The sequence below is a fragment of the Rhinoderma darwinii genome, chromosome 2, assembly GCF_050947455.1.
Source record: "Rhinoderma darwinii isolate aRhiDar2 chromosome 2, aRhiDar2.hap1, whole genome shotgun sequence".
Classification (NCBI taxonomy): Eukaryota; Metazoa; Chordata; class Amphibia; order Anura; family Rhinodermatidae; genus Rhinoderma; species Rhinoderma darwinii.
The window spans coordinates 406861859-406886734 of record NC_134688.1 but is presented as its reverse complement, the minus strand read 5'-3'; the positions used below and the strand labels follow the sequence as shown (position 1 = coordinate 406886734).

The window sequence follows — 24876 nt, the reverse complement described above, 5'->3', positions numbered from 1 at the left end:
ACTCAACTATACATGAAAACATAGGAACTGGGGTGCAGAAAGATGGCAGCAGGTGTTCTGGACTGATAAGTCAAAATGTTAAAATATTTGGCTGTAACAGAAGGCAGTTTGTTTGCCAAAGGGCTGGAGAGCGGTACAATAATGAGTGTCTGCAGGCAACAGTGAAGCATGGTGGAGGTTCCTTGCAAGTTTGTAGCTGCATTTCAGCAAATGGAGTTGGGGATTAATGGTGTCCTCAATGCTGGGAAATACAGGCAGATACTTATTCATCATGCAATACCATCAGGGAGGAATCTGACTGCCTCCAAATTTACTCTGCAGCAGGAAAAGACCCCAAACATACAGCCAATGTGATTAAGAACTATATTCAGTGTAAAGAAGAACAAGGATCCCTGTAAGTGATGATATAACCCCCACAGAGCCCTGATTTCAAAATCATGGAGTCTGTCTGGGTTTACATGGACAGACAGAAGGTTTTAAGGAAGCCTACATCTACAGAAGATCTGTGGTTAGTTCTCCAAGATTGTTTGGAACAACATCCTTGCCGAGTTCCTTCAAAAACAGTGGGCAAGTGTACCTAGAAGAACTGATGCTGTCTTGAAGGCAAAGGGTGGTCACACCAAATATTGATTTGATTTCTCTTTTGTCCATTCACTCTGCATTTTGCTGATTGATTAAAAAAAAATATTGACTCTTCTACTTTTGAAAGCATTCTTACCTTGGAGCATTTTTCCACAACTGCCTAAAACATTTGCACAGTACTGTATATATATATATATATATATATATATATATATATATATATATATATATACATATACATACTCCTAATAAAAGGCAGTTTGCATGGATCCCCCCAGTCCAAGACACTTTGAGATATATGAACACAGACTATACTCACTACTCCAATGTGCACGACACTTATCAACTCAAATGTCCCATTCCCTTTCTCGCCAACAAAAAAACAGATAACTTAACTATGTAGATCCTGAAGCTTTTGCATGTATCTCAGAGGATGACATTAGTATGCTTTATCGCTTCCTCCATGCCTCCAGATGGGAGAGAATGTACAGTATATGCATAACCCCCCACTCTCTTATGCCTGTCAGCTGTACTTTTACATATGCCCCTTAAAATGATTGTCTTACACGACAACCTCTGTAAATACGCCCTATTACGTGTCAAAATGGAGAGCGACTCTGACCCCAGATTCCCCAGCAATAGAAGCTGTTTGAGAAGCTGGACCAATGACAATCAGCCGGGTTCTTTTTAATAAGCGGTTCATGAGTGTAAGGCTGGGTTCACCCGACCTATTTTCAGACGTAATGGAGGCGTTTTACGCCTCAAATTACGTCTGAAAAGACGTCTCCAATACGTCGGCAAACATCTGCCCATTGCTTTCAATGGATCTTACGATGTACTGTGCCGACAACCTGTCATTTTACGCGTCGCTGTCAAAAGACGGCACGTAAAATTACAGCCTCGTCAAAAGAAGTGCAGGGCACTTCTTGGGACGTTTTTGGAGCCGTTTTCTCATAGACTCCAATGAAAACAGCTCCAAAAACGGACGTAAAAAACGCTGCGAAAAACGCGAGTTGCTCAAAAAACGTCTGAAAATCTGGAGCTGTTTTCCCTGGAAAACAGCTCAGTATTTTCACACGTTTTTTGTTAAGAGTGTGAACATACCCTTAGGCTACGTTCCCATCTGTGTCAGGGGTTCCGTCTGAGCTTTCCGTCGGGGGAACCCTGACTGAACGGAACCCTGACTGAAACAAACAAAAACCATAGGTTTCCGTTTGCATCACCAATGATTTCAATGGTGACAGATCCGGTGCAAATTGTTTCCGTTTGTCACCGTTGATTAAGGGTTCCGTTGTTTTGACGGAATGAATAGCGTAGTCAGGTACGGTATTGCTTCCGGCAAAACGATGGAACTATTGCGCAATGGTGACAAACGGAAACCATTTGTACCGGATACGTTACCATTGAAATCAATGGTGATGCAAATGCAAACCTATGGTTTTTGTTTCTTTCAGTCAGGGTTCCGCTCAGTCAGGGTTCCCCTGACGGACAGCTCCGACGGAACCCATGAACGGAGCCCTAACACTGATGTGAACGAAGTCTTAATGAGACAACCCCTTTAATAATTTGAATAAACATAATAACAAGCTTCTCATTACCCCAAAATGGTGCTCCTAGACACTCATTTGCTCAATAAGGTCAATTCACTATACTGTCTAGAGAAACTTGGCACCATTGCTAGTTTTTAGGGCCTCCTTGACTTTTCCATGATGAGGGTATGTTCACACGCTGAGCCAAAAACGTCTGAAAATACGGAGCTGTTTTCAAGGGAAAACAGCACCTGATTTTCAGACGTTTTTTGAGCAACTCACGTTCTTCGCGCCGTCTTTGCGCCGTTTTTTTGGCCTTTTTTTTAGCTGTTTTCAATAGAGTCTATGAGAAAACGGCTCCAAAAACGTCCCAAGAAGTGTCCTGCAATCCTTTTGACGAGGCTGTAATTTTACGCGTCGTCTTTTGACAGCTGTCAAACTACGACGCGTAAATTACAGGTCGTCAGGACAGTACATCGGCAAACCCATTCAAATGAATGGGCAGATGTTTGCCGACGTATTGGAGCCCTATTTTCAGACGTAAAACGAGGCATAATACGCCTCGTTTACGTCTGAAAATAGGTCGTGTGAACCCAGCCTGAAAGTGAATTTCAATCTTTTAACAACATGTCGTTTTTAGTTCTAATATTCTATGCTGATAAATTATTAACAATAATTTTTAATAATTATCATAATATATCTTTATAGCGTTCAAAGTTCCATGTTTATTTATATAGAGCTGCAAATAACCTGCAAAGGCAAAGAGTTAACTGCTAAAAGTTTGGCTCCCTACTATCTTACTGCATACTGTTTTATCATTGATTAATGTATAAATCATATGTAGTAAGCTCTTAAGCTCCCCCTAGTGGTAGCTCCAGGCAGCCAGAATGTTATTATGTCTATGCAAGTGTTTTGGAGCTCTAGATCAGAAAAACAAAGCTCCAACTCCTATAAAGATATATTAAGAACTTAATCACCACAGAATGTTAGAACAATGTATGTTGAATGAAATAGTGTTCAAGGATGGGAACTAATTTTAATCTCACTTCTCCCTTTCCAACCATCAATACTTCCTCTATTTTGCTAACTCCAACTTCCTGATTATCTTTTATGCTTTTGGTTTTGTTGTACAGTTTAATTCTTCACATGCTCAATCTTTTTACTTTTTAAAGTGTCATTGTTGGTAGCTTTTGTACACCGTGCTTTTCAATATATTTGTCAGCTGGTTTCGAGTGCACTTTTACATTTTTGTGTTTTACAAAACCATTAATAAAAAATATTGAAATAGAAAATGATATTCCCACCTTAAAAATATAAGTCTTCCCCTGGCAGTTTGTGCGAGTGAAAGCAGCATCTACTGGACCTTCTATACCCCACACATCCTTTATAAGTTTTGGGTATCCATCCAGTGCGCGTTTATCATCAAGTTCATAAAAGTATTTCCCTTTAAAGGATAAAAATAACAACTCTGAGCACAAGTTTTTGTATTTTAGGTGACAATTTTTCATGAAACATATAAATATACTGATTGTAATGTAAACTAAAACTGGTATAAGCACCCAAAAGATGTTACGAAATATCACATATACTTACATCACTAAACCCAAGTTATGTTATTTTGTATCCTTACCTCGGAAAGCATAAATGGAACCATTTTTTAAGTTAGTGAAAGCATCAAAGGGTTGCCCACTACATAGTTCCTCGGGACTCTCCTCTATTACAGGAGGTGTTATAGAGGTCTGCTCAGTCTGTGTTACAGAAGTAGATTCCACCAGCTCATCTGCAGGTGTTGTAAACGCTTGATCCGTGGTGAAGTCAAAAGAATCCAAATTTACGTGATCTTCAGGAATGTCAAAAACATCTCCTCGTGTCTCTGAAACAGAAGAACTTACATCCAGCTAATGTTTTGTCATTCACCTGTCAACAGTTTTAGGCCAACAGAGATAAAAAAAACAATGTGTAAACGTGTCAAAAAGCTAGCGTTTTTGTAACGTGCTTTTCAAAACACAGGCGTTTTTTTAAAATTTTTGTCTGGTTTTTTTACGCGTTTTGTGCCTGCTTTCTGCATGTTTTTTTGGTGGGTAATTAGGACTCCCATTGACAATGGAAATGAGGAGCGTTTTACGCACCAAAGAAATGCCCTGATGTTTTTTTTTTTACGCGATGCGTTTTTCAGTACGCTGGCGTAAAAAATGTGTCGTATGCACTAACAATGATGTCAAGCTTAAATCATGTGTTTTTGACACGTTTTTCGGCACGCAAACATGCCGCGTGAACAGGGCCTAAGTCTTCTTAAGTATTAGTCTTAAGTAATGTTTAATTTTTTCCTGATTCAAGTATTCCACCTACTTCTAGGGTACGGTTTTCAGGAAACAATAGAGTTGACCTGAATTTCATATACAAGTGCTATACATGTTGGCAATACACAACAGCTTGTCACCTAGTAAACATATTGTAGGTAGCTTAAAGAGGTGGATCCAAAGTTAGAGATAATGTTGGATCTCTCTATAGCACCGCCATATATGGTAAATTGCGGCAAGCAAAAGGGTAAGATGTTGTGGTAAGTTTTGTTGGAAGAATTCCCGTACCAGGTAGGTCCAATGTAAGATCGTGAGGGCAGTTTTAATTAGGGTGACTTGCCGGCTGTGTCTCATATGTCATTTTAAAAACCCATGCAAACATGGCTAGAAAATACAAACTTCAGGCATATGTTGTCCTTAGCTGGATTCAAACCCAGAACCCCAGAGTTGCAAGGCTACAGTGCTAAGATGCCCATAGAAAACTCACCTCTGGAGAACTTCGCATAACCATATATGTCTTTTATACATGGCCATTCATTTTAATGGGGGATGTGCAATACAACATTCCCTGGCAAAACATCTAATGGAAAAGTAAACTTTAGATGACTTTTATTCTGTAGTGAAGTAGCTGCATTTCAAAAAGCTGAAACTTTTATTTTATGGTATATAATCCATTTCATTCCTGCATGAACCTCATCCCTGCTGTAGCTGCATTTCAAAAAGCTGAAACTTTTATTTTATGGTATATAATCCATTTCATTCCTGCATGAACCTCATCCCTGCTGTAGCTGCATTTCAAAAAGCTGAAACTTTTATTTTATGGTATATAATCCATTTCATTCCTGCATGAACCTCATCCCTGCTGTAGCTGCATTTCAAAAAGCTGAAACTTTTATTTTATGGTATATAATCCATTTCATTCCTGCATGAACCTCATCCCTGCTGTAGCTGCATTTCAAAAAGCTGAAACTTTTATTTTATGGTATATAATCCATTTCATTCCTGCATGAACCTCATCCCTGCTGTAGCTGCATTTCAAAAAGCTGAAACTTTTATTTTATGGTATATAATCCATTTCATTCCTGCATGAACCTCATCCCTGCTGTAGCTGCATTTCAAAAAGCTGAAACTTTTATTTTATGGTACTCTGCTTTCCTGTCTTGCTATATAGTCTAATGTTATCTCAAAGTTTTGTCAAAGTGTTTGATCGTCGTTAAGTTTTATGATCATCCAGACCTGCTAGTTTGTTTGTTTATCTCTGCATAGCTTTTCACCTCATGTGTCTAGTTGATTTGATTAATAGCTGAACGAGCTTAATTAGGCCTAGATCTGAGCATCTACTCCCCTATAAATTTAGATGTAGCATATGGGGAAGGCACTCGTGCAGGGGGGCACGACGGCAGAAGTCATCTCTGTCAAAGTGTCATACTGTCAAAGTGTCATACTGTCAAAGTGTCATACTGTCAAAGTGTCATACTGTCAAAGTGTCCTGGCAGTTATACATGGCAGTTGCACAGGGTCAGTGACAGGTAAGCTGCATTACCAAACCAGACAAACTAGCCCACGCTCTCAATATTAGATTTCTAACTATCTGTAAACAGACATGTTTGCCACCGCTCTCATCATTATAGCTGCTCTTGGTTTTCAATCCTATCGCCCATTTAATACTTGCTCAAAAACAGTCCACATCAGTCCTTCTCTCCTGGCCTCACCCATGTACAGCTCCCATTCACTATTCACTTTCCTCAGTCAACTTAACCCATCTCATCCCACTGCCCAACATAAAAAACGCTCTCATAAATCACAGAACCATCTGCTGTCTCTCTCCATTCTCCTGCTATTAGCTGCAGGGGACATCTCTCCCAACCCTGGGCCTCCCTTTTCTTCTGCCAAGCTCAACCACTTACCTGCCACACATAGAAACCCTGCAAATCTTCTTACCATTCCTTGTATGTCTTCTCCTGTCTCTTTTAACTGTGCTCTCTGGAACTCTCGGTCCGTGTGCAACAAACTCACCTTTATTCATGACTTATTCCTTTCTAACTCTCTCAACCTTCTGGCTCTTACAGAAACATGGCTACACCTGTCTGACACTGCTTCCCCTGCTGCTCTATCTTATGGTGGTCTCCAGTTCTCTCATGCCCCCAGACCTGAGAACAGGCAGGGTGGAGGAGTAGGTATACTTCTTTCCCCACACTGCACTTTCCAGGTCATTCCCCCGGTCCCCTCACTCACATTTCCCTCTTTTGAAGTCCACACCCTCAGACTCTTTCACCCTTTTTCCCTCCGAGTGGCAGTTGTCTACCGCCCACCGGGCTCACCCCGCCAATTCCTGGATCATTTTGCTGCCTGGCTTCCACAATTTCTATCCTCTGAAACACCCACTCTCATCATGGGTGACTTCAACATCCCCATTGATAACCCAATCTCCTCATCTGCCTCCCAGTTTCTATCTTTAACCTCGTCCCTCGGTCTGTCACAACTTACTAACTCTCCTACACATGAAGACGGGCATTCACTTGACCTGGTCTTCTTCCGGCTCTGCTCAGTTTCTGACTTTATTAACTCTCCTCTCCCGCTTTCTGACCACAATCTTCTCTGCTTTACTATCAAATATTCTCTGCCTCCTCAGGTCATCCCTACGTATCAGACATACAGAAATCTACATGCCATTAACACTGTGAAACTCATAGACAGTCTACAGTCCTCATTGTCCCCTATCTCTTCCCTCTCCTGTCCCAATCTGGCTGCCAAACTTTATAATAACACTCTCAAAAATGCATTGGATGAAGCAGCCCCCACTACACTCCGAACCACCCGACAAAGACGACGACAACCCTGGCACACGCCTCAATCCCGCTTTCTTCAGCGGTGCTTGAGATGTGCCGAACGACTGTGGAGAAAATCGCATTTAAATGCAGATTTCCTCCATTACAAATTTATGCTCAAAACTTACAACTCTGCCCTTCACCGCGCCAAACAAGTCTACTTCACTTCTCTCATCTCCACACTATCTAATAATCCAAAACGCCTCTTTGATACTTTTCACTCCCTCCTTAGTCCTAAAGTTCAGACGCCAATCACAGATCTCAGTGCTGAAGACCTGGCCAATTATTTTAAAGTTAAAATTGACAACATCCGGCATGATATTATCTCCCAGTCCCCTAGTAACATCGATCCCCTTCCCCCCGCACTCCCTCTTCTTCACTCTCAGCATTTCACCCAATAACTGAAGAAGAAGTCTCGAGGCTCCTCTCTTCTTCTCGTCCTACTACCTGCCCTAGTGATCCTGTCCCCTCACACCTCCTCCAGTCCCTCTCCCCAGCTGTCACTAGTCACCTGACTAAAATATTTAACCTCTCTCTTTCCTCTGGTATCTTTCCCTCCGCTTTTAAACATGCCATTATAAACCCATTATTGAAAAAACCAACTCTTGACCCATCCAGCGCTGCCAACTACCGACCAGTCTCTAATCTGCCCTTCATCTCCAAACTCCTGGAACGCTTGGTCTACTCTCGCCTTATCCGCTATCTCTCTGCTAACTCCATTCTTGACCTCTTACAATCTGGTTTCCGCACTCTACACTCCACAGAAACTGCCCTTACTAAAGTCTCAAATGATCTCTTGGCGGCTAAATCGGACTGTAAATCCTCTCTCCTGATTCTTTTGGATCTCTCTGCAGCCTTTGACACTGTAGACCACAAACTCCTACTTAACATGCTCCACTCTATTGGCCTCAAGGACGCGGCTCTCTCTTGGTTTTCCTCCTATCTCTCTGACCGCTCATTCAGTGTGTCATTTGCTGGTTCCACTTCTTCTCCTCTTCCCCTTGATATCGGGGTTCCTCAGGGATCAGTCCTAGGTCCGCTCCTCTTTTCTCTCTACACAGCTCCTATTGGACAAACCATCAGCAGACTTGGCTTCCAGTACCATCTCTACGCTGATGACACCCAATTATATACCTCTTCCCGTGACATCACCCCTGCTCTAATACAGAACACCAGTGATTGTCTGTCCGCTGTCTCTAACATCATGTCCTCTCTCTATCTGAAACTGAATCTTTCTAAAACTGAGCTCCTTGTGTTCCCACCATCTACTAACCTCCCTAAACCTGATGTCTCCATCTCTGTGTGTGGCACTATCATAACTCCTAAGCAGCACGCCCGCTGTCTCGGGGTTATTTTTGACTCAGATCTTTCCTTTACTCCTCACATACAATCACTTTCACGCTCCTGTCATTTTCACCTCAAAAACATCTCCAGAATCCGCTCTTTTCTTACGGAGGAAACTGCCAAAACTCTCATTGTTGCTCTGATTCACTCTCGTCTTGACTACTGTAACTCATTACTAGTCGGTCTTCCCCTCACTAAACTCTCCCCTCTCCAATCTATCCTCAATGCAGCAGCCAGGCTCATCTTTATGACCAACCGCTACACCAACGCCTCTAATCTGTGCCAGTCACTGCACTGGTTGCCCATCCCCTTCCGAATAAAATTCAAACTTATTACTCTCACCCACAAAGCTCTCCACAGTGCTGCACCTCCTTACATCTCCTCCCTCATCTCTGTCTACCACCCTACTCGGGCTCTACGTTCTGCCAACGACCTTAGATTAAAATCCTCCATTATCCGAACCTCCCACTACCGTCTCCAGGATTTCTCTCGTGCTGCACCCGTCCTCTGGAATGTGCTACCCCAGACAATCAGATTAATTCCCAATATCCACAGTTTTAAACGTGCCCTGAAAACACATCTATTTAGACAGGCCTATAACATTCCCTAATCTGACTCCTTTCCATGGCCCTCCATTTAGATTAGTCATCAGAATAAGATTCCCTCACACTCCTTCTCTTCATGTCCGTCATACACGGATACTGGCTGGTGACCGGCTCATGCAGCTTTATGTTACCACCGCATGTGTATAAAAATGGCCGGACCATTGTACAGAACAAACACTATTACACTTTGTGTCTCCCTTATGTCCTCATAGATTGTAAGCTCTTGCGAGCAGGGTCCTTACTCCCCAGGTTTGAATTGTAAATGAACTTTGTCACTATGTAATGTCTGATATTGTTTGTTTCATGTTCCCTCTAAATTGTAAAGTGCTGCGTAATATGTTGGCGCTATATAAATAAAGATTATTATTATTATTATTATAGGACTTTAACAGAGATGTAATTAAGCTGTGTGTCTCATGCACATTTCTAGTTTAGACGGTTCACTACCGTTAATGTTACCTTCTTACCTCTCGGTTTGCAGACTGAAATGTAGTCGTAGCAGCAGCTCTTGTAATATATGCATAAGTTATCACATTGGCATTTCTTGTCAACATCAAAGCCACTTAAACATCGATCTACACAGGACTCTGCAACAAGAACACATGAAAACTCCAATTCAGGCACATAACAATGTATAAAAAGAAGCTGGAGACACCCTAATAGGCTCTGTTATGACCAGATCAGCAGTGAGGCATATCTCAGACCAAATTGAAATGATTCAAACATGTATTAAAGGCAATGTCTCAAATGTTGTAGCTATTTATTTTTTTTACTTTTAAAAACTTTCCTGACAGTTTCCATGCTGGAAACAAACACTTTCTTCCATATTGTCTGTTTGGTGTGCATGTATAATCTAAAGATGGAGAACCAGCCGCCGGGCACTAAAAGGTGCGTTTGATAAGGCGCCACTTTCCCCCACCGCCCTCCCGCAACCCCAAGTAGACGACATGACACCCCCTGAGCCAGGGCACACCAGCCATATTAAGGGGCCCGCTCACCACCTCCGTGGACCGCGTGGACCCCCACCCAATTTCTTCTACCGGCCCCCCTCCTTCCATGGAACGGACCCTGGCAGAGTTATGGGAGATGGTGAGGGCATTGCCCACAAAATCAGATTTGGACGCTCGTCTCGTCCGTATGGAAGAGAAACATGACCGGGCCATAGGGGAGGTGTCCCAGGATTTACGATCTTTAACTGCACGGGTAGACGCCCTGGAGCACCAGAATTCTGATCACATCACAGATATCTCGGTTCTCTCTCAGTCAATGGACACCCATGCTACCCAAATGAGAACCTTCTCCCTGCACCTGGACGACGTGGAGAACAGGGGAGGCGGAACAACCTAAAATTGAGGGGCATCTGAGAATCTGTGCCGCCCGAGGATCTATACGAAGTTATCACCCATATTTTTAACATGCTCATGGACAGACCTCGTGACTCGGCCATTGAAATGGACAGGGGGCATCGCTTAGCAGGCCCACGGAACAGGGACAGCAACCGCCCGCGAGATGTCATCTGCAGGGTGCACTTCTATAAGCAAAAAGAGGACATTGCACTGGGAGCGGGGGGGCGTCCCCTTCCAGGGCGAGTTGGTGTCCATCTTGCCGGATGTTTCTCAGCTGACCCTACATATGCGCAGGGTGATACGCCCTTTGCTGGAGGCTACCAAAGATGCGGGCGCTTCCTATAGATGGGGTCATCCCTTCCAGGTCATTCTCCGCCGACAGGGGCAATCCTTTGCCGTCCGCTCACCGGATGATTTGGAAGAAGCCTTCCGCTTCCTAGACATCTCTCCTGTACGCCTTCCAGACTGGACAGAGCCGCCACCGTCGCTCTTCCCCAGGGGGGGACTGTATTCGGACACCCCGCGCCCTCCTCTGCCACATCCTAGAGACGGTCCTCAGGAGCAACGGGCATCTGGACGGCGGTCGACCCGAAGAAACTGATCCACCTGCGGCCAGAAGACTAATGGACCATTGTATCTATAAGGGAGTCTGTGGGGGTCTGTTTTGTTTGATATGAGTGTCTAACCCCCCTTCTTTTTCTCCTCAGGTTTCTTCTCAGGTTCTGGCGGGAGGGATTGTTGGTAGGCCGAAGGGGACTTTAGGTGGGTCAGTGGGTTTTCTCAGTGTGGTCCAGGGATTTGTCTGAGGGACCCTTTCCCCCCTCACACTGTGCCGCGGTGTGAGGTCGGGAACCTTCATGCACCCGTTGGAGTTGGCCGCATGAGTCCGGGGTTCCGGGCAGCTCTCTTTTTGGCACTTACTACCTCAGGCTCTTCTGGTGGCGAGTCTCAGGGAGATCACCTCTTCACGCTGCTGTCCTTCTATGTTCCCCACTAGATTCCGCGCTGTAGTGTCGTGCTTAGGGGGTATTTTCTTCCGGGTCCGGCATTACACGCAAAGTATTGATTAGGGGTTCTGCACCCCGCTGTTAGTGGGATGCTAGTGTCCCTCTTCTCGGCCCTCATCCTTCTATACGGGGGTCTCCATTTCTTTTCCCGCCTTTCCCTCCCCTTTCTGTTTCCCTTCTGTGGCTCCATATGTCTAACATTACGGTTGTTTCCCTGAATGCACAGGGCCTGAACGTTCCAGAGAAAAGATCCTCCGTCTCCTATGGAAAAAGAAAGCGCATGTGGCGTTCCTTCAGGAAACTCACCTCCGGGCGTTCCACGGTTGACAGACTCTCGCTATACGGAGGGGTATCACAGTACCTCACCGGACTCCAAGACCAAGGGGGTCTCTATCCTGATCTCTCGCTCTCTACTGTGGGAGCACGTGGAGACTCGTACAGATGGAGCGGGACGGTATATCTTCGTGAAGGGTAGGTTGGCTAACACACTGTTCACACTGGCCACATGCTATCTCCCTAACACTGGTCAGGTTGCCTTCTTAAAGGGGTCTGGACGGAGTTGGATGGTTTTTCGGAAGGCACTCTCATACTAGGGGGGACCTGAACCTTACATTGGACCCGACTATAGACTCCTCACGTGGACATTCGTCGCTACCCAGATCGGCACATCGCCGGCTGCGGCGGCTGCTTCATGACCACCAATTGATAGACGCGTGGAGGCTTATGCACCCGACGACTAAAGACTACACCTTCTTTTCGGCCCCCCACAACACATACACCAGACTAGACTACTTCTTTCTGCGCCACTCCCATATTTCCACCCTCTCCTCGCTATAGACAACATAACCTTCTCGGATCACGCCCTCATTACACTCTCTGTCTTCCTGCAGCCCACCCTCGCTCCTGGCAGTGGCAATTAAATGACTCGCTTCTGCAGGACCCGACGGTAATCTCAGAAATACACAGGGACTTACAGGAGTACTTTGCTACGAATGTAACTCCAGATGTAAGTCCGCTTAGTGTCTGGGAGGCACATAAGTGCGTGATCCGAGGTTAATTTATTCGGATCGGATCTAAACTCAAAAGGGAACAGACAGCTCACTTGAGCGACCTATTATCCCGTATACACCTCCTTGAGCAGACCCACAAGGCTTCCCTGGACCGGGTGGTGGGGCGGAGCTGGGGCAGTTGCGTGTTCAGGTCCGGTCTCTTTGTCTTGCTAAGGCTAGGGTCTCCCTAGTAAAATGTAGGCGACACTTCTATGAATTCAGTAACAAACCAGGCAGGACTCTGGCACAGGCACTGCGGAAAACCAGGTCACGAACCTATGTCCCCCAAGTGCAGACACACGGAGCTGGGAGTGTACACCGCCCCCAGGACATCTCGGAATCCAGGCGTACTACCACTCACTCTACAATCTCCCGCGGACCTCCCCTTCCGCAGAGGGGGGAACTAGACGGGAGCAGATGGAGGCATAACTCCGCTCTTCGGGGATGAAAAGTATCCCACAGGAAGCTCTAGCGGCCTTGGAAGAGCCGATTTCTCCAGAGGAGTGGTCCTGGGCCCTGAAGGATTCCCCGGTGGGGAAGGCACCGGGCCCGGATGGTCTTCCCATTCAGTACTACAAGGCATGCTCAGACCTTTTCGGGCCTCACTTCCTGCAGGCCTATAACTCCCTCACAGACGGGTGTCCTCTCCCTCAGGATGCCTTGCGGGCATACATTACGGTCATACCCAAGGAAGGGAAGGACCCCACCAGCTGCCAAAATTACCGTCCCATCTCCCTGCTTAATGTAGATCTCACGTTGTTTGCAAAGATCTTGGCCCATAGACTTACCCCCCTTCACCACAGTGTGATCCACTATGATCAGGTGGGCTTCATGCCCCAGAGGGAAACTAGGGATAATACTACTAGGGCAATTAACCTGATTTATCACGCGACTGCCTCGTCTCTGCCCACACTGCTGCTGTCCACGGACGTGGAGAAAGCATTTGACAGAGTGGACTGGAACTTCATGTCGGCCACTTTGCGGCACGTCGGACTGGGTTCCCACATGATGCAATGGATCTCGAGTCTCTACTCATCTCCATCTGCCAGGGTTAAGGTGAATGGTACCTTATCATCTACGCTCTCTATCTCCAATAGCACGCGGCAGGGTTGCCCCCTGTCTGCCTTGATCTTTATTTTGTGCCTGGAACCCTTCCTCTGTCGGGTTCGTTCCAATCCAGATATAGCGGGTGTATTAGTGGGGGGAAGATCGCATAAAGTGGCGGCGTATGCGGATGACCTTCTGTTCTTCCTCACTGCACCCAGGATCTCCCTGCCCAACCTCATGGCGGAAATGAGTAGATACTCGAAGCTGTCAAATTGTAAAATTAATTATCAGAAATCTAAGGCTCTAAACATATCATTGCCACAGTCCCTAGTTGAGGACTTATCGGGGTCCTTCTCCTTCAAGTGGGCTAGAGACTCGCTTCAATACTTGGGGGTCCAGCTCTCCAGGGATCTCTCTCGCCTTTACGCAGTTAACTATCCTCCTCTCCTGCAACGGGTAAAGAGCGATTTGGATTCCTGGACGAAGGGCACCTTCACATGATTCGGCAGATGTGCAATCTTCAAAATGAATATTCTCCCACGGATATTGTACTTCTTCCAAGCCCTACCGATCCACATTCCCCGCACTTTTTTCCGAACTCTGTTGTCCTTGCTCCACCGCTTCATTTGGATGGGGAAACCGGCCCGTATAACCCGCTCCACACTTTTTCGCTCTAAGAGTGAAGGGGGCTCCCTGACTTTATTTCCTACCACCAGGCCTCGCACATGACGCGCATCCTGGACTGGTTTCGCCGCACGGAGGTCAAACAATGGGTATCGATGGAACAGTCTTCTATGGCTATCCCCCTACAGGCTCTGCCTTGGCTGGGCAGGGATACCCCTCTGACAGCAAAGACACATCCGACGATAGGGCCCTCACTGACAGTGGCGTTAAAGGTCTTTCCCCGGAAAGAGATCTCCCCATTTCCGTCCCCCATGTTCCCGGTCTTAGGTAACCCGGCGTCTCCTCCAGGGCGGGAGGGGGGTCCTTTTCGGAGCTGGTTGCAGGCAGGTAGGGGCCCCGCCTCCCATTACCTGCACGGGGAGTCATGGATGACTGGCACGCAACTGACGTCTTTGAAAAGACCCTCTCCCCCTCACTCCCTGGCAGGTTACTCAGCTGAGACACTTCCTGAGGTCCTTACCTAACTCTGCGGAATATGCGCAGACCAAAACTCAGTTTGAACTCCTTTGCGCAGGCACGGGCTTGATGCAGCACTCTCTATCCAGACTATACTCCTTACTGATCTCCCCATCTACCCTCTCCACACCCACATATTTGCTACGGTGGGAAAGGGATTTGGGAATTTCACTCTCGGCTGAACAACAAGATAGGGTATACACGATGACACATAAATCGTCCATGGCCAGCAGGTATCAAGAAGCGGGATTTAAAATTTTAACGCGATGGTATAGGGTGCCTTCCAGATTACATGCCATGATTCCGGCGGTCTCCCCGCTGTGCTGGAGATGTGGTGACCAGGTGGGAACGATTCTCCATGTCTTTTGGCATTGCCCGAGGCTGACTGACTTTTGGTCAGAAGTGTGGCGCATCACTTCTAAATTCACGGACCTCCCGCTCCCATGCACACCGGCCTTCTTCTTGCTCCATCTGTGCGAGGTTCCACTAGCCTCATATCGTCGCTTTGTGGTCCGCCACCTGGTGAACGCTGCCAGGGCCTGCATACCAGCGCTGTGGAGACAATCTGCTGCGCCGTCGCTCAGCATGTGGTTTAATAAGATACAGGAGATTATGAGGATGGAGGATCTCACGGCATCCATGAGAGGTACTCACGCCAAGTTCATGAAGACCTGGTATCACTGGGTCAGGTTTCAATCATCAGTGGAGTTCAGGAACATCGTAGCCTCCTGATTTGTACTCTTTGCAGGGCATATAACACCAGAATTTGTCCTTTACCCTCCCTCCCCTGTATTTCCCTTTTTCTCCTCTCCTTGTTCATTCCCCCTCTTAAGTTATGCTTCACTGTGGGCCTAGTGCATGTCTGCAGGTTCGGGATGCAAGGGCCTAGCCCCAATTAATGTTGATTTTTCTCTGATTGCACACACATCATACAAGATGACCTCATTTTCCGGCCCGCGTGCCGACGTGCTATATGCTTGCAGATTCTTTTTGCATCATCGTGTTATGTTTGAAAAATTGATAAATAGAAGAATTTATATTTTAAAAAAAAAGATGGAGAACCAATCCCCCTCTCCCCCAGAACAGAAAGTGCAGAACAGCAGAGATGTCATCTATTACTTAATCCTCTGGCCTCTAATAGTAATGAGATGACTCTGTTGACTCTGTCCCAGTCTTTCTAGCAAAGCTATAAAGTGAGTTGCAGAAAACAGTAAATGTCAGTCTATTATTTCTGCACCAACAATGTTTTCTTTGTTCCCTGGAAATACATTTTTCATAGACAGACTTTCCCATTTGATATTGAAATTCTGGTTGTTCTTTAGACGTTATGATAATTGTGTAAGGCTACCAAACAACTCAAAGTTGAAGAATGCCTGATTCAAGATGATAAAACTGATTAAAAATGTTTAGGACCAATAATTTTAACACAATATATGTAATAATTATCAATAACCCTTTAAGGACTGAGCCTATTTTGGCATTACGGAGCGCAAGAATTTTTTTGTTTTTGTGTCACCACTTTCTGAGCACCATGAAATTTTTATTTTTCCATCGTTGTAGCGATATGAGGACATAGTTTTTTGAGTGATGACATCTTTTCAAAGGTACCGTTTGGGTGTACATATAACTTATTGAATGACTTTTATTACTTTTTTTGGGGGGGAATGGAAAAATGACAGCAATTGCATCATTGTTTTTTTTAATCTCTGCGATATCAAATTTGTATAGTTTTTCTTATGTTTCATTACCTTTGCACAATTATAGCACATTTAATGCAAAAACATAGCTTTTATGTTGTCGCATTCCAAAAGTCATAATTTTTTTTTTTTTTATGCAGCTGTATTTGAGCGTGACAAAGTCATATTTTTAGATTATTGATTACGTTTTATAATTTGTTTTGTGGTGGGGAATAAAAAAAAAAGTACTTTTGAGTTTTTTTTGCGAGTTTTTTTTTTTACGTCTTTCACCGTGCAGTTTAAATAACCATTATTATACATAGGTCTTTACCACTGAGGCGATACCATACGTGTTTATTTTTTTATCAAATAAAACCACTTTTTATGGAAATAATTATTTTAAAAAAACAAAAAAACTTTATTAAACCTTATTTCATTCTATTTTTTAGTCCCACTAGTGGACTTCACAATGTGCAAAGCATTATTGGATGTCAGTAATAAACATACTAATAGGCATATAGCCATGGTAGGCCAGGAGATCTATGTTAGCCCTTACTGCCCTGACATCCGATCGGCGCCACGTGATTGCATTGCGGGGCACTGATTGACTGACAGAGGGAGCCCCCTTCCGCTGTCAAACACCTCTAATGCGTCTAAGCGGTTAAATGGCCGGGATTAGAGGGCTCAGGGAAGCCTGGCTGTCAATAACCGCTGCCTCCTCCGGAAATTGCATGGCCATGGCTTCTACACCTGTGTGATCACCGTGTTGTACTTATACGTCGTTTTGCATTAAGAAAAGGCAATTAATAACATACATGTATATAATTTTGTGGGAATGCATGTAAATGGTTACATTTGGTGAAATGTTGTTATGTCCATGTTATTGTCTTATCAACAGTGCTATCTAATCCAAGGCTCTATGATCTCATGTCTCTATTTGGTTTCATCACATGTTTATTTGCAGTTTCTGCACATCTGTTGACTCAGGAAAGGTCAATGCCCCATGTTAATTATTTTCCAAGTCATCAGTTATCTAACTGTAAAAATAGGATAGAAAATAAAATAAAAAATATATCAGAAGTTCACTATCTGTATTCATCTCTCAAGAATACACTTCTTTGGTTATGATGTTTTTTCCTTGCTCCATTCATGATACATTTATTTTATTTTTTTAAAACATTTTGTGTTTACAGGTCCTACGCATACCTATTTGTCTCCCTGGTTACAGACTACAAACAAACCTTGTATGTAGTCTGATCCTGCATGTGTTACCCCATGCCCTGTCCCCTTTTACTGTCTTTAGGTTAGCAAGAAGAAGGGGCAGAACTAGTGGCGTGGTACTAGTATTTCTAGAGTGTGGGTTAAAAAAAAGAGAAAACTAAACAGGTTTCTCAGTAAACATCCCAATCTACTGATATTTTGCTAAATATTTTGTGAAATAAAGGCTCATTCATGTGTCAGCCCCTTGAGCGATTTTCAAGAGATTTCCAAGCAAATATTAGGGTATGTTCCCACCAGCTGGAAACGCTGCAGATTTTGCGGAACTCATAAATCCGCAGGTAAATTAGTCACAGAAATCCGCAACAAATAGTGCCTTTTTTTTCTGCACATATAGCTTTAACCTGCGACTTAAGTGTGAAGCATTGATTGTAGAAAGCGGTATATGTAGGTGCGGATTTACTGCGGTTATAACTGCGGAATCCGAACAGAATCGCTGTAAAAACTGCAACAAAACTCAATTTGCGTATTTTAGTACGGAATTTATGCTTCCCATTGAAGTCTATGGCCCAAATACGACGCATCTCCATTCAGAGTATACAGCATAAATTGACATGCTGTAGATTTGAAAGCTGCCCCGCAGAACACTTTCCGCGCCACTTTTCTGCTTATTTTTTCTGCAGCGTGACAAATTTTTGCTAAAATCTCATCTACTTTGCTGCTACTGTAAGGCCCCATGCACACAGCCGTGCCCGTAATTGCGGGCAAGGCCGGCCACCGACTGCCTCACGCATTTTCGGGCCGTGCTCCCATACAAAGTATGGGAGCACGGCTCGCAAAATGCAAAAGAACGGACATGTTACATAATTTTCGGAACATTTCTACGGCACGGACACCCATCCGTAGCGATACGGAAAGGTATCTGCGTTGAATGGAAGTGAATGGGTCCGTTTTTTACGGTCGTGTGCATGGGGCCTAGAGCCTCATGCACACGACCATATCCGCAAATACTGACTGTAAATACGGTTCCGTACTGCTTTATAGTCATCAGCAACGTACCCATTTCTGCTGAATGGTATCCGCAAATACGACCCGTAGTGCATCCGTATTGCATCCATATATACGGATCCGTAAAACAAGAGGCCTGGTTAATGCTTAACAACACTTCCATATTTGCGGATGGCTATACGTATTTGCGGACGCACCTCTGTAGCCATTCGCAATTTTGGCTTCCCCCATAGACTTCTATGGAGGAGTCTGTGCTGCAATTACGGACCAAAAACGGACATGCTCCATAATTCCCGGAACAGTTATGCGACACGGACACTCATCCGTAGCGATACGGAAAGGTGTTCAATGGAAGTGAATGGGTTGCGGTCCACAAAAACAGAGGTTTAAAACGGTCGTGTTCATGGGGCCTAAAACTGTGGATTTTCTGCACAGTATTCCCTTGTGGAAATACTGCAGCAAATCAAACCTATGGGAACATACCCTTATATTACTCTGTTTAGGAAACAAGGAGGTACTACTTTTTTAAAAAGGCTAAGAAATCCCAGAATGTAGCGATTAAAAAAGAAATCACTAGCGGTTCACTTGACTGGAGCACTTTTAAAGAGATTTTTAAGCTACTCAATGCGTTTCTATAGACTACACAATTTTTGTAGTGAGCGAATAAAAATGGCAAGATTTAATGCACAGGTGTCCACAATAGTATTAAGGTCCAGTCACACGTGGCATACTTGCTTTGTAAGCCTATGGGAAAAATATTCTGCAATGCAAAAAGTGTAGAAATTTGCGGAATATATTTTTCCCATAGGCATACGTTGTAAAGTCTTCCGCACGCCGTGTGTGAATGCACCTTTAAGGTGGCAAACTGGATCAAGCCGAAATAGGAAAAGAAAAAGAAGGCCCAGATGTTCAACAGGATCAGTACACCAATGTTCTAACTCGATGTTGTCAACATCCATATATAATTTGTTTGGGTCAAAGAAGAGCACGTGAGACATAGAACAAATTAAAGATCCTGTAGAAGTGATTGATACCTCCTGTCATCATGGATAATGGAGATGTACTGATATAGGACTCATTTGGTGATGGTAAGAGATTTCCGCAGTGCAAGGTATAATGAGGTAGAAAGGTCACCACTTACAAAGTAATGCCAGTGGCGTAACTACCACAATAGCAGCCGTAGCAGCTGCTACGGGGCCCGCGGCATGGGGGGGCCCGTGTCGCCCTGACAGGCACATTACATTATGTGCCAGGGCTGGAGGCACGGGCCCCCTCATGCCTAATAGTAGCATCAATAATGGGGGGGGGGCGGGGGCCCGGTGATAGCCGCGGGGGGGGGGATTCCGGGGGCCGGGTGATAACCGCGGGGGGAGGGGGGTCCGGTGATAGCCGCGGGGGGGGGTCCGGGGGCCGGGTGATAGCCGCTGCTCTGCACACTGTGCACTGATAGTCTGCCACACAGTTGAATAGGACGGAGATAGGTGTTAGGAGGAGCGCTCAGGCAGGGGAGAGGGCAGGGGGGGGGAGCTAAAGGGAACGAACGACGCGAGACTTCGGGCGGAGGACAGCACAGTCAGGACTGCCGGGGTACTAGGTATCTCAGAGGACGGGTGGAGGGCGTGCAGACCGCAGAGGACAGGTACATGAAGTTAAAAACTTCATGGGAGAAGGGAAAAGTTTTTAGGTACAAAAATCTGCCTCATAATTCCTTCTGGAATTTTGAGGCATATTTTGAACACTTCCCGCATTTTTCGTTGCGTTTTTTGTGACGTTTTTCAGCCATCGGGCCGTGGGCAGAAAAACGCAGCAAAAAACGCATTTTCTGCCTGCCATTGTTATCAATGGGAAGTCGGAGACAGAAACGCCCGAAGAAAGGGCATTAGGCTATGTTCACACGTAGTATTTGAAAGAGTTTTTTGATGCGGAAACCGCGTCGCAAAACTCGTCAAAAACAGTCCGAAAATTCCTCCCATTGATTTCAATGGGAGGCGTTGGCGTCTTTTTCCCGCGAGCACTAAAACTGCCTCACGGGAAAAAGAAGCGACATGCCATATCTTCGGGCGTTTACGCCTCTTACCTCCCATTGACTTCAATGGGAGGCAGAGAAAGCGTATTTCGCGGTGTTTTATGACCGCGGCGCTCAATGGCCGCGGGCGAAAAACGCCGCGAAAATCGGCGTGCAGCGAGAGGTAAAACTGCCTCAAACTTCCAAATGGAATTTTGAGGCAGATATTCCTCCTGCAAAAAACTCAGTGTGAACATAGCCTTACGCTTCTTTTTCCCGCAGGCGTTTTTTACTGTTGCCACGGTTTCCGCATCAAAAAACTCAGTGTGAACTCCCCCTAACACCTATACTGAAGCCTTAAGGTCCTGTTCACACAGAGTTTTTTGCAGGCAGAAAAATCTGGCTCAAAATTCCTTCTGTAATTTCGAGGCAGATTTTCACATGTCTGCACGCCGTTTGCCGTGTTTTTTGCTGCGTTTTTTGGCTGCGGACATTGAGCGCCGCTGGCAAATTTCTCTGCCTCTTATTGTCAATGGGAGGTCAGAGACGTATACGCACGAAGATAGGGGCAAGTCGCTTGTTCCCGTGAGCGGTTTTAGCGCTCGCTGGAAAAAACGCATCAGTTTTCGTCTGTTTTTTTACACGTTTTTCCGCGTCAAAAAGCATGCTGAAAAACTCTGTGAATTCCCCCTAACACATATACTGATGCCTGCCCTCTGCCACGTTATATAAGTTCAAACTTCACACACATTACATTAAAGAAAGGGGTCCTCTGGGCATTTTATATTTATGGCTCATCCTTAGAATAGACCATCAATATCAGATCAGTGGGGGTCCGTGATTGATGGGACCATAGCGTTCGTCTGACTTTTCACAGTTAACAAGCACAACACCGTACACACACGGGGCGACTGTGCATGTGATTGCATTCAAGTGAACGGGACTGAGCTGCAATCCCAGGCGCAGCTGCTACCGATGTGTACGGCGGTGTGCCTGGTAAACACTGAAGAGGCCAAGGCGACGAGTACTACGGCCCCTTCAAAAAAGCTGATCGGCGGGTGTTCCGGGAGTTGGACCCCCGCCGATCTAATATTGATAACCTATCATAAAGATAGACCATCAATAAGAAATTCCCAGAGGACCCCTTTAACACCCTAACGACATGCCACGTACATGTACGTAGCAGCCAGTGGCGTAACTACCGCTGTAGCAGCCGTAGCGGCTGCTACGGGGCCTGCGGCACGAGGGGGCCCATGTTGCCCGCCGGCACGAGCCCCCACCATGGCCGGAGGCTCCGCTAGCTGCCGCTACGGCTGCTACAGCGCGACGCCACTGAACACTACGGCAGAGCAGGGAGGTATCTCCCCGCTCTGTCATTAAACAAAAGACATGTATTCCCTATCCTATCCACAGGATAGGGGATACATGTGTGATCGCTGGCATTGATAGGGAGAACGGGGGACCGAAAGTCCCCTGAAGTTCTCCATCACAAACCTCGGACTTTCGGGGTCTGTGTCGGCAGCTCCGTAGAAATGAATGGAGCGCCGGTCGCGCTTGTGCGCATGTGTGACCAGCGCTCCTTTCATTTTTATTGAGCTGAGCAGACGCCGGAAGTCAGAGGTTAGTCATGGAGAACTTCAGGGGACTTTCGGTCCGCCGTTCTCCCTATCAATGCCAGCGATCACACATGTATCCCCTATCCTGTGGATAGGGGATGCATGTCTTTTGTAGGACACACTGTAGGTCGCATTTTTTTGGGGGGTTGGGGCTGCATGGCGTTACATACAGGGGGGGCTGTATGGCGTTACCTACAGGGGGGGCTATATAGCGTTACCTACAGGGGGGCTGTATGGCGTTATCTACAGGGGGCTGTATAGTGTTACCTACAGGGGGGGCTGTATGGCGTTACCTACAGGGAGGGCTGTATGGCGTTATCTACAGAGGGGCTGTATGGCGTTATCTACAGGGGGGCTGTATGGCGTTATCTACAGGGGGGCTGTATGGCGTTATCTACATGGGGGCTGTATGGCGTTATCTACAAGGGGGCTGTAAGAGGTTATCTACAGAGGGGGCTGTATGGTGCTATCTACAGGGGGGGGCAGTAAAAAAGGCACTATCTACAAGGGGGGGGGGTTGTGTGACACCCCGGGGAGGGGGGCCCCAGTCAGTTTGCTATGGGGCCCAGTCTTTCCTAGTTACGTCCCTGCCCCCTGCGTTCAGTGTTTGATTTGAACAAATTCATCATGCAGCAGGACTGAAACTAAAATATGCAAAAGCTACTTGGTTTAGAAACAGGAATTCAGAGAACTGTCATCGATGAAACTGTCATCACCAGATATCAACTCTACGAGCTCTTGTGGGATGAGCTTTTAGGAAGATGCTGTACACTAACACCTCTGGGAAGAGCTAACTAGTAATAGCTGCAATTGAAGGATTCTTTGATAAATGTAAAATTTGATGACTAATACAGTTATATCAAATCAAAATAATAAGTTATAACATTGTCAATGTATTGACAAGGCTTTCTGTAAATTTTAATGACTTCTTAAAGGGGTTTTCCAGGTGCATGATTTTTTTATGTAAACGGCTGATAATGCTATAAAATAACAAAAGGAGTACCCAACTTACCGATCCCCAGCCACTCCTGTGTCGACGTGCTATGATATCACTTCTTTTGTTATTTTACAGCATTGTCAGCCGTTTCCCAAAAATTTCATGAGCTGGAAAACCCATTTAAGTAGCAGTCTAGATTTCTAAAACACATGGACTATGGGGATAGCTGTGTCAGTCAGTATAAACAGCAATACCAGATAGCTCCTGTAGAAAAGGTCTCTATAATTAAGTATATTGCTGTTGACTATACAGACAGTATTACACTACATAAATTAACCTGGAATACAATCAATAAACAAACAAACAAAAAACAAAAACTACAGCTACAACTCTACACAGTTACATCTCCATGTCCACCTACCTTCAGCAGCCTGGGCAAACCAGGCTGCCCCCAGGAGAAGTAGAGCAGAGAGCAGTAGAGCTCTCATCACTGGACTCTTAGACTCTCCGGTCTACTCTGGTGTAGTTTCTGACCTATGGTTTTATCATCCTGTTTGTTTGACATTTCACCACTTTTGTTTGCACAGATCAACAGTATTTTTTCTAATCCCCCACCTCTGTATTCCTGGTATCCAGGAATCCATTCCTAATGAAAACACTAAATAGGGAATATACGGGTATACACCGCGTTCCAAATTATTATGCAAATGTTATTTTTTGCTGATTTTCCTAAATAGTCGATGCAAATGACAGTCAGTATAATCTTCAAGCCATCAACCGTTGTAGTATAATGTGAATTTTATTGAACAAATCTCCTAATGATACCAGATTTTTTTTTAGAAGTAAAAAACTCAAAATGCACTGTTTCAAATTATTATGCACAACAGAGATCAAAACATTTTATAGGTTGTAAAGAGAACTAAATGGTAATTTGTTGCATTTGCAGCATCAGGAGGACATATTCACAGAAATCAAAAGCTCTTTCAATCAAAAAAATCTTAACAGGCCAAGTTACATGTTGACCCCTTCTTTGATATCACCTTCACAATTCTTGCATCCATTGAATTTGTGAGTATTTGGACAGTTTCTGCTTGAATATCTTTGCAGGATGTCAGAATAGCCTCCCAGAGATTCTGTTTTGATGTGAACTGCCTCCCACCCTCATAGATATTTTGCTTGAGGATGCTCCAAAGGTTCTCAATAGGGTTGAGGTCAGGGGAACATGGGGGCCACACCATGAGTTTCTCTCCTTTTATGCCCATAGCAGCCAATGACACAGAGGTATTCTTTGCAGCATGAGATGGTGCATTGTCATGCATGAAGATAATTTTGCTACGGAAGGCACGGTTCCTCTTTTTGTACCACGGAAGAAAGTGGTCAGTCATAAACTCTACGTACTTTGCAGAGGTCATTTTCACACCGTCAGGGACCCTAAAGGGGCCTACCAGCTCTCTCCCCATGATTCCAGCCCAAAACATGACTCCACCACCTCCTTGCTGACGTCGCAGCCTTGTTGGGACATGGTGGCCATTCACCAACCATACACTACTCCATCCATCTGGACCATCCAGGGTTGCACGGCACTCATCAGTAAACAACACGGTTTGAAAATTAGTCTTCATATATTTCTGAGCCCACT

The 24876-nt window shown here is 45.2% G+C and overlaps 1 protein-coding gene across 2 annotated transcripts in view; it reads right to left on the bottom strand.

Annotated features, from left to right (window-relative positions):
* VTN (vitronectin) overlaps positions 1 to 23768 on the bottom strand; it is a 37248-nt gene extending 13480 nt beyond the window's left edge. Inside the window, exons 1-4 of one of the 2 annotated variants that reach the window (XM_075854148.1) lie at positions 23659 to 23768; positions 9656 to 9775; positions 3742 to 3984; positions 3416 to 3555 (exon numbers count right to left, since the gene is read on the bottom strand). In XM_075854148.1, the coding sequence (XP_075710263.1) occupies positions 3416 to 3555; positions 3742 to 3984; positions 9656 to 9775; positions 23659 to 23725 (570 nt within the window). In that variant the 5' untranslated portion in view covers positions 23726 to 23768. The remainder of the gene's footprint in view (positions 1 to 3415; positions 3556 to 3741; positions 3985 to 9655; positions 9776 to 23658) is intronic. The other variant, XM_075854149.1, reaches the window with a different exon arrangement.
* Positions 23769 to 24876: the final 1108 nt, after the last annotated feature.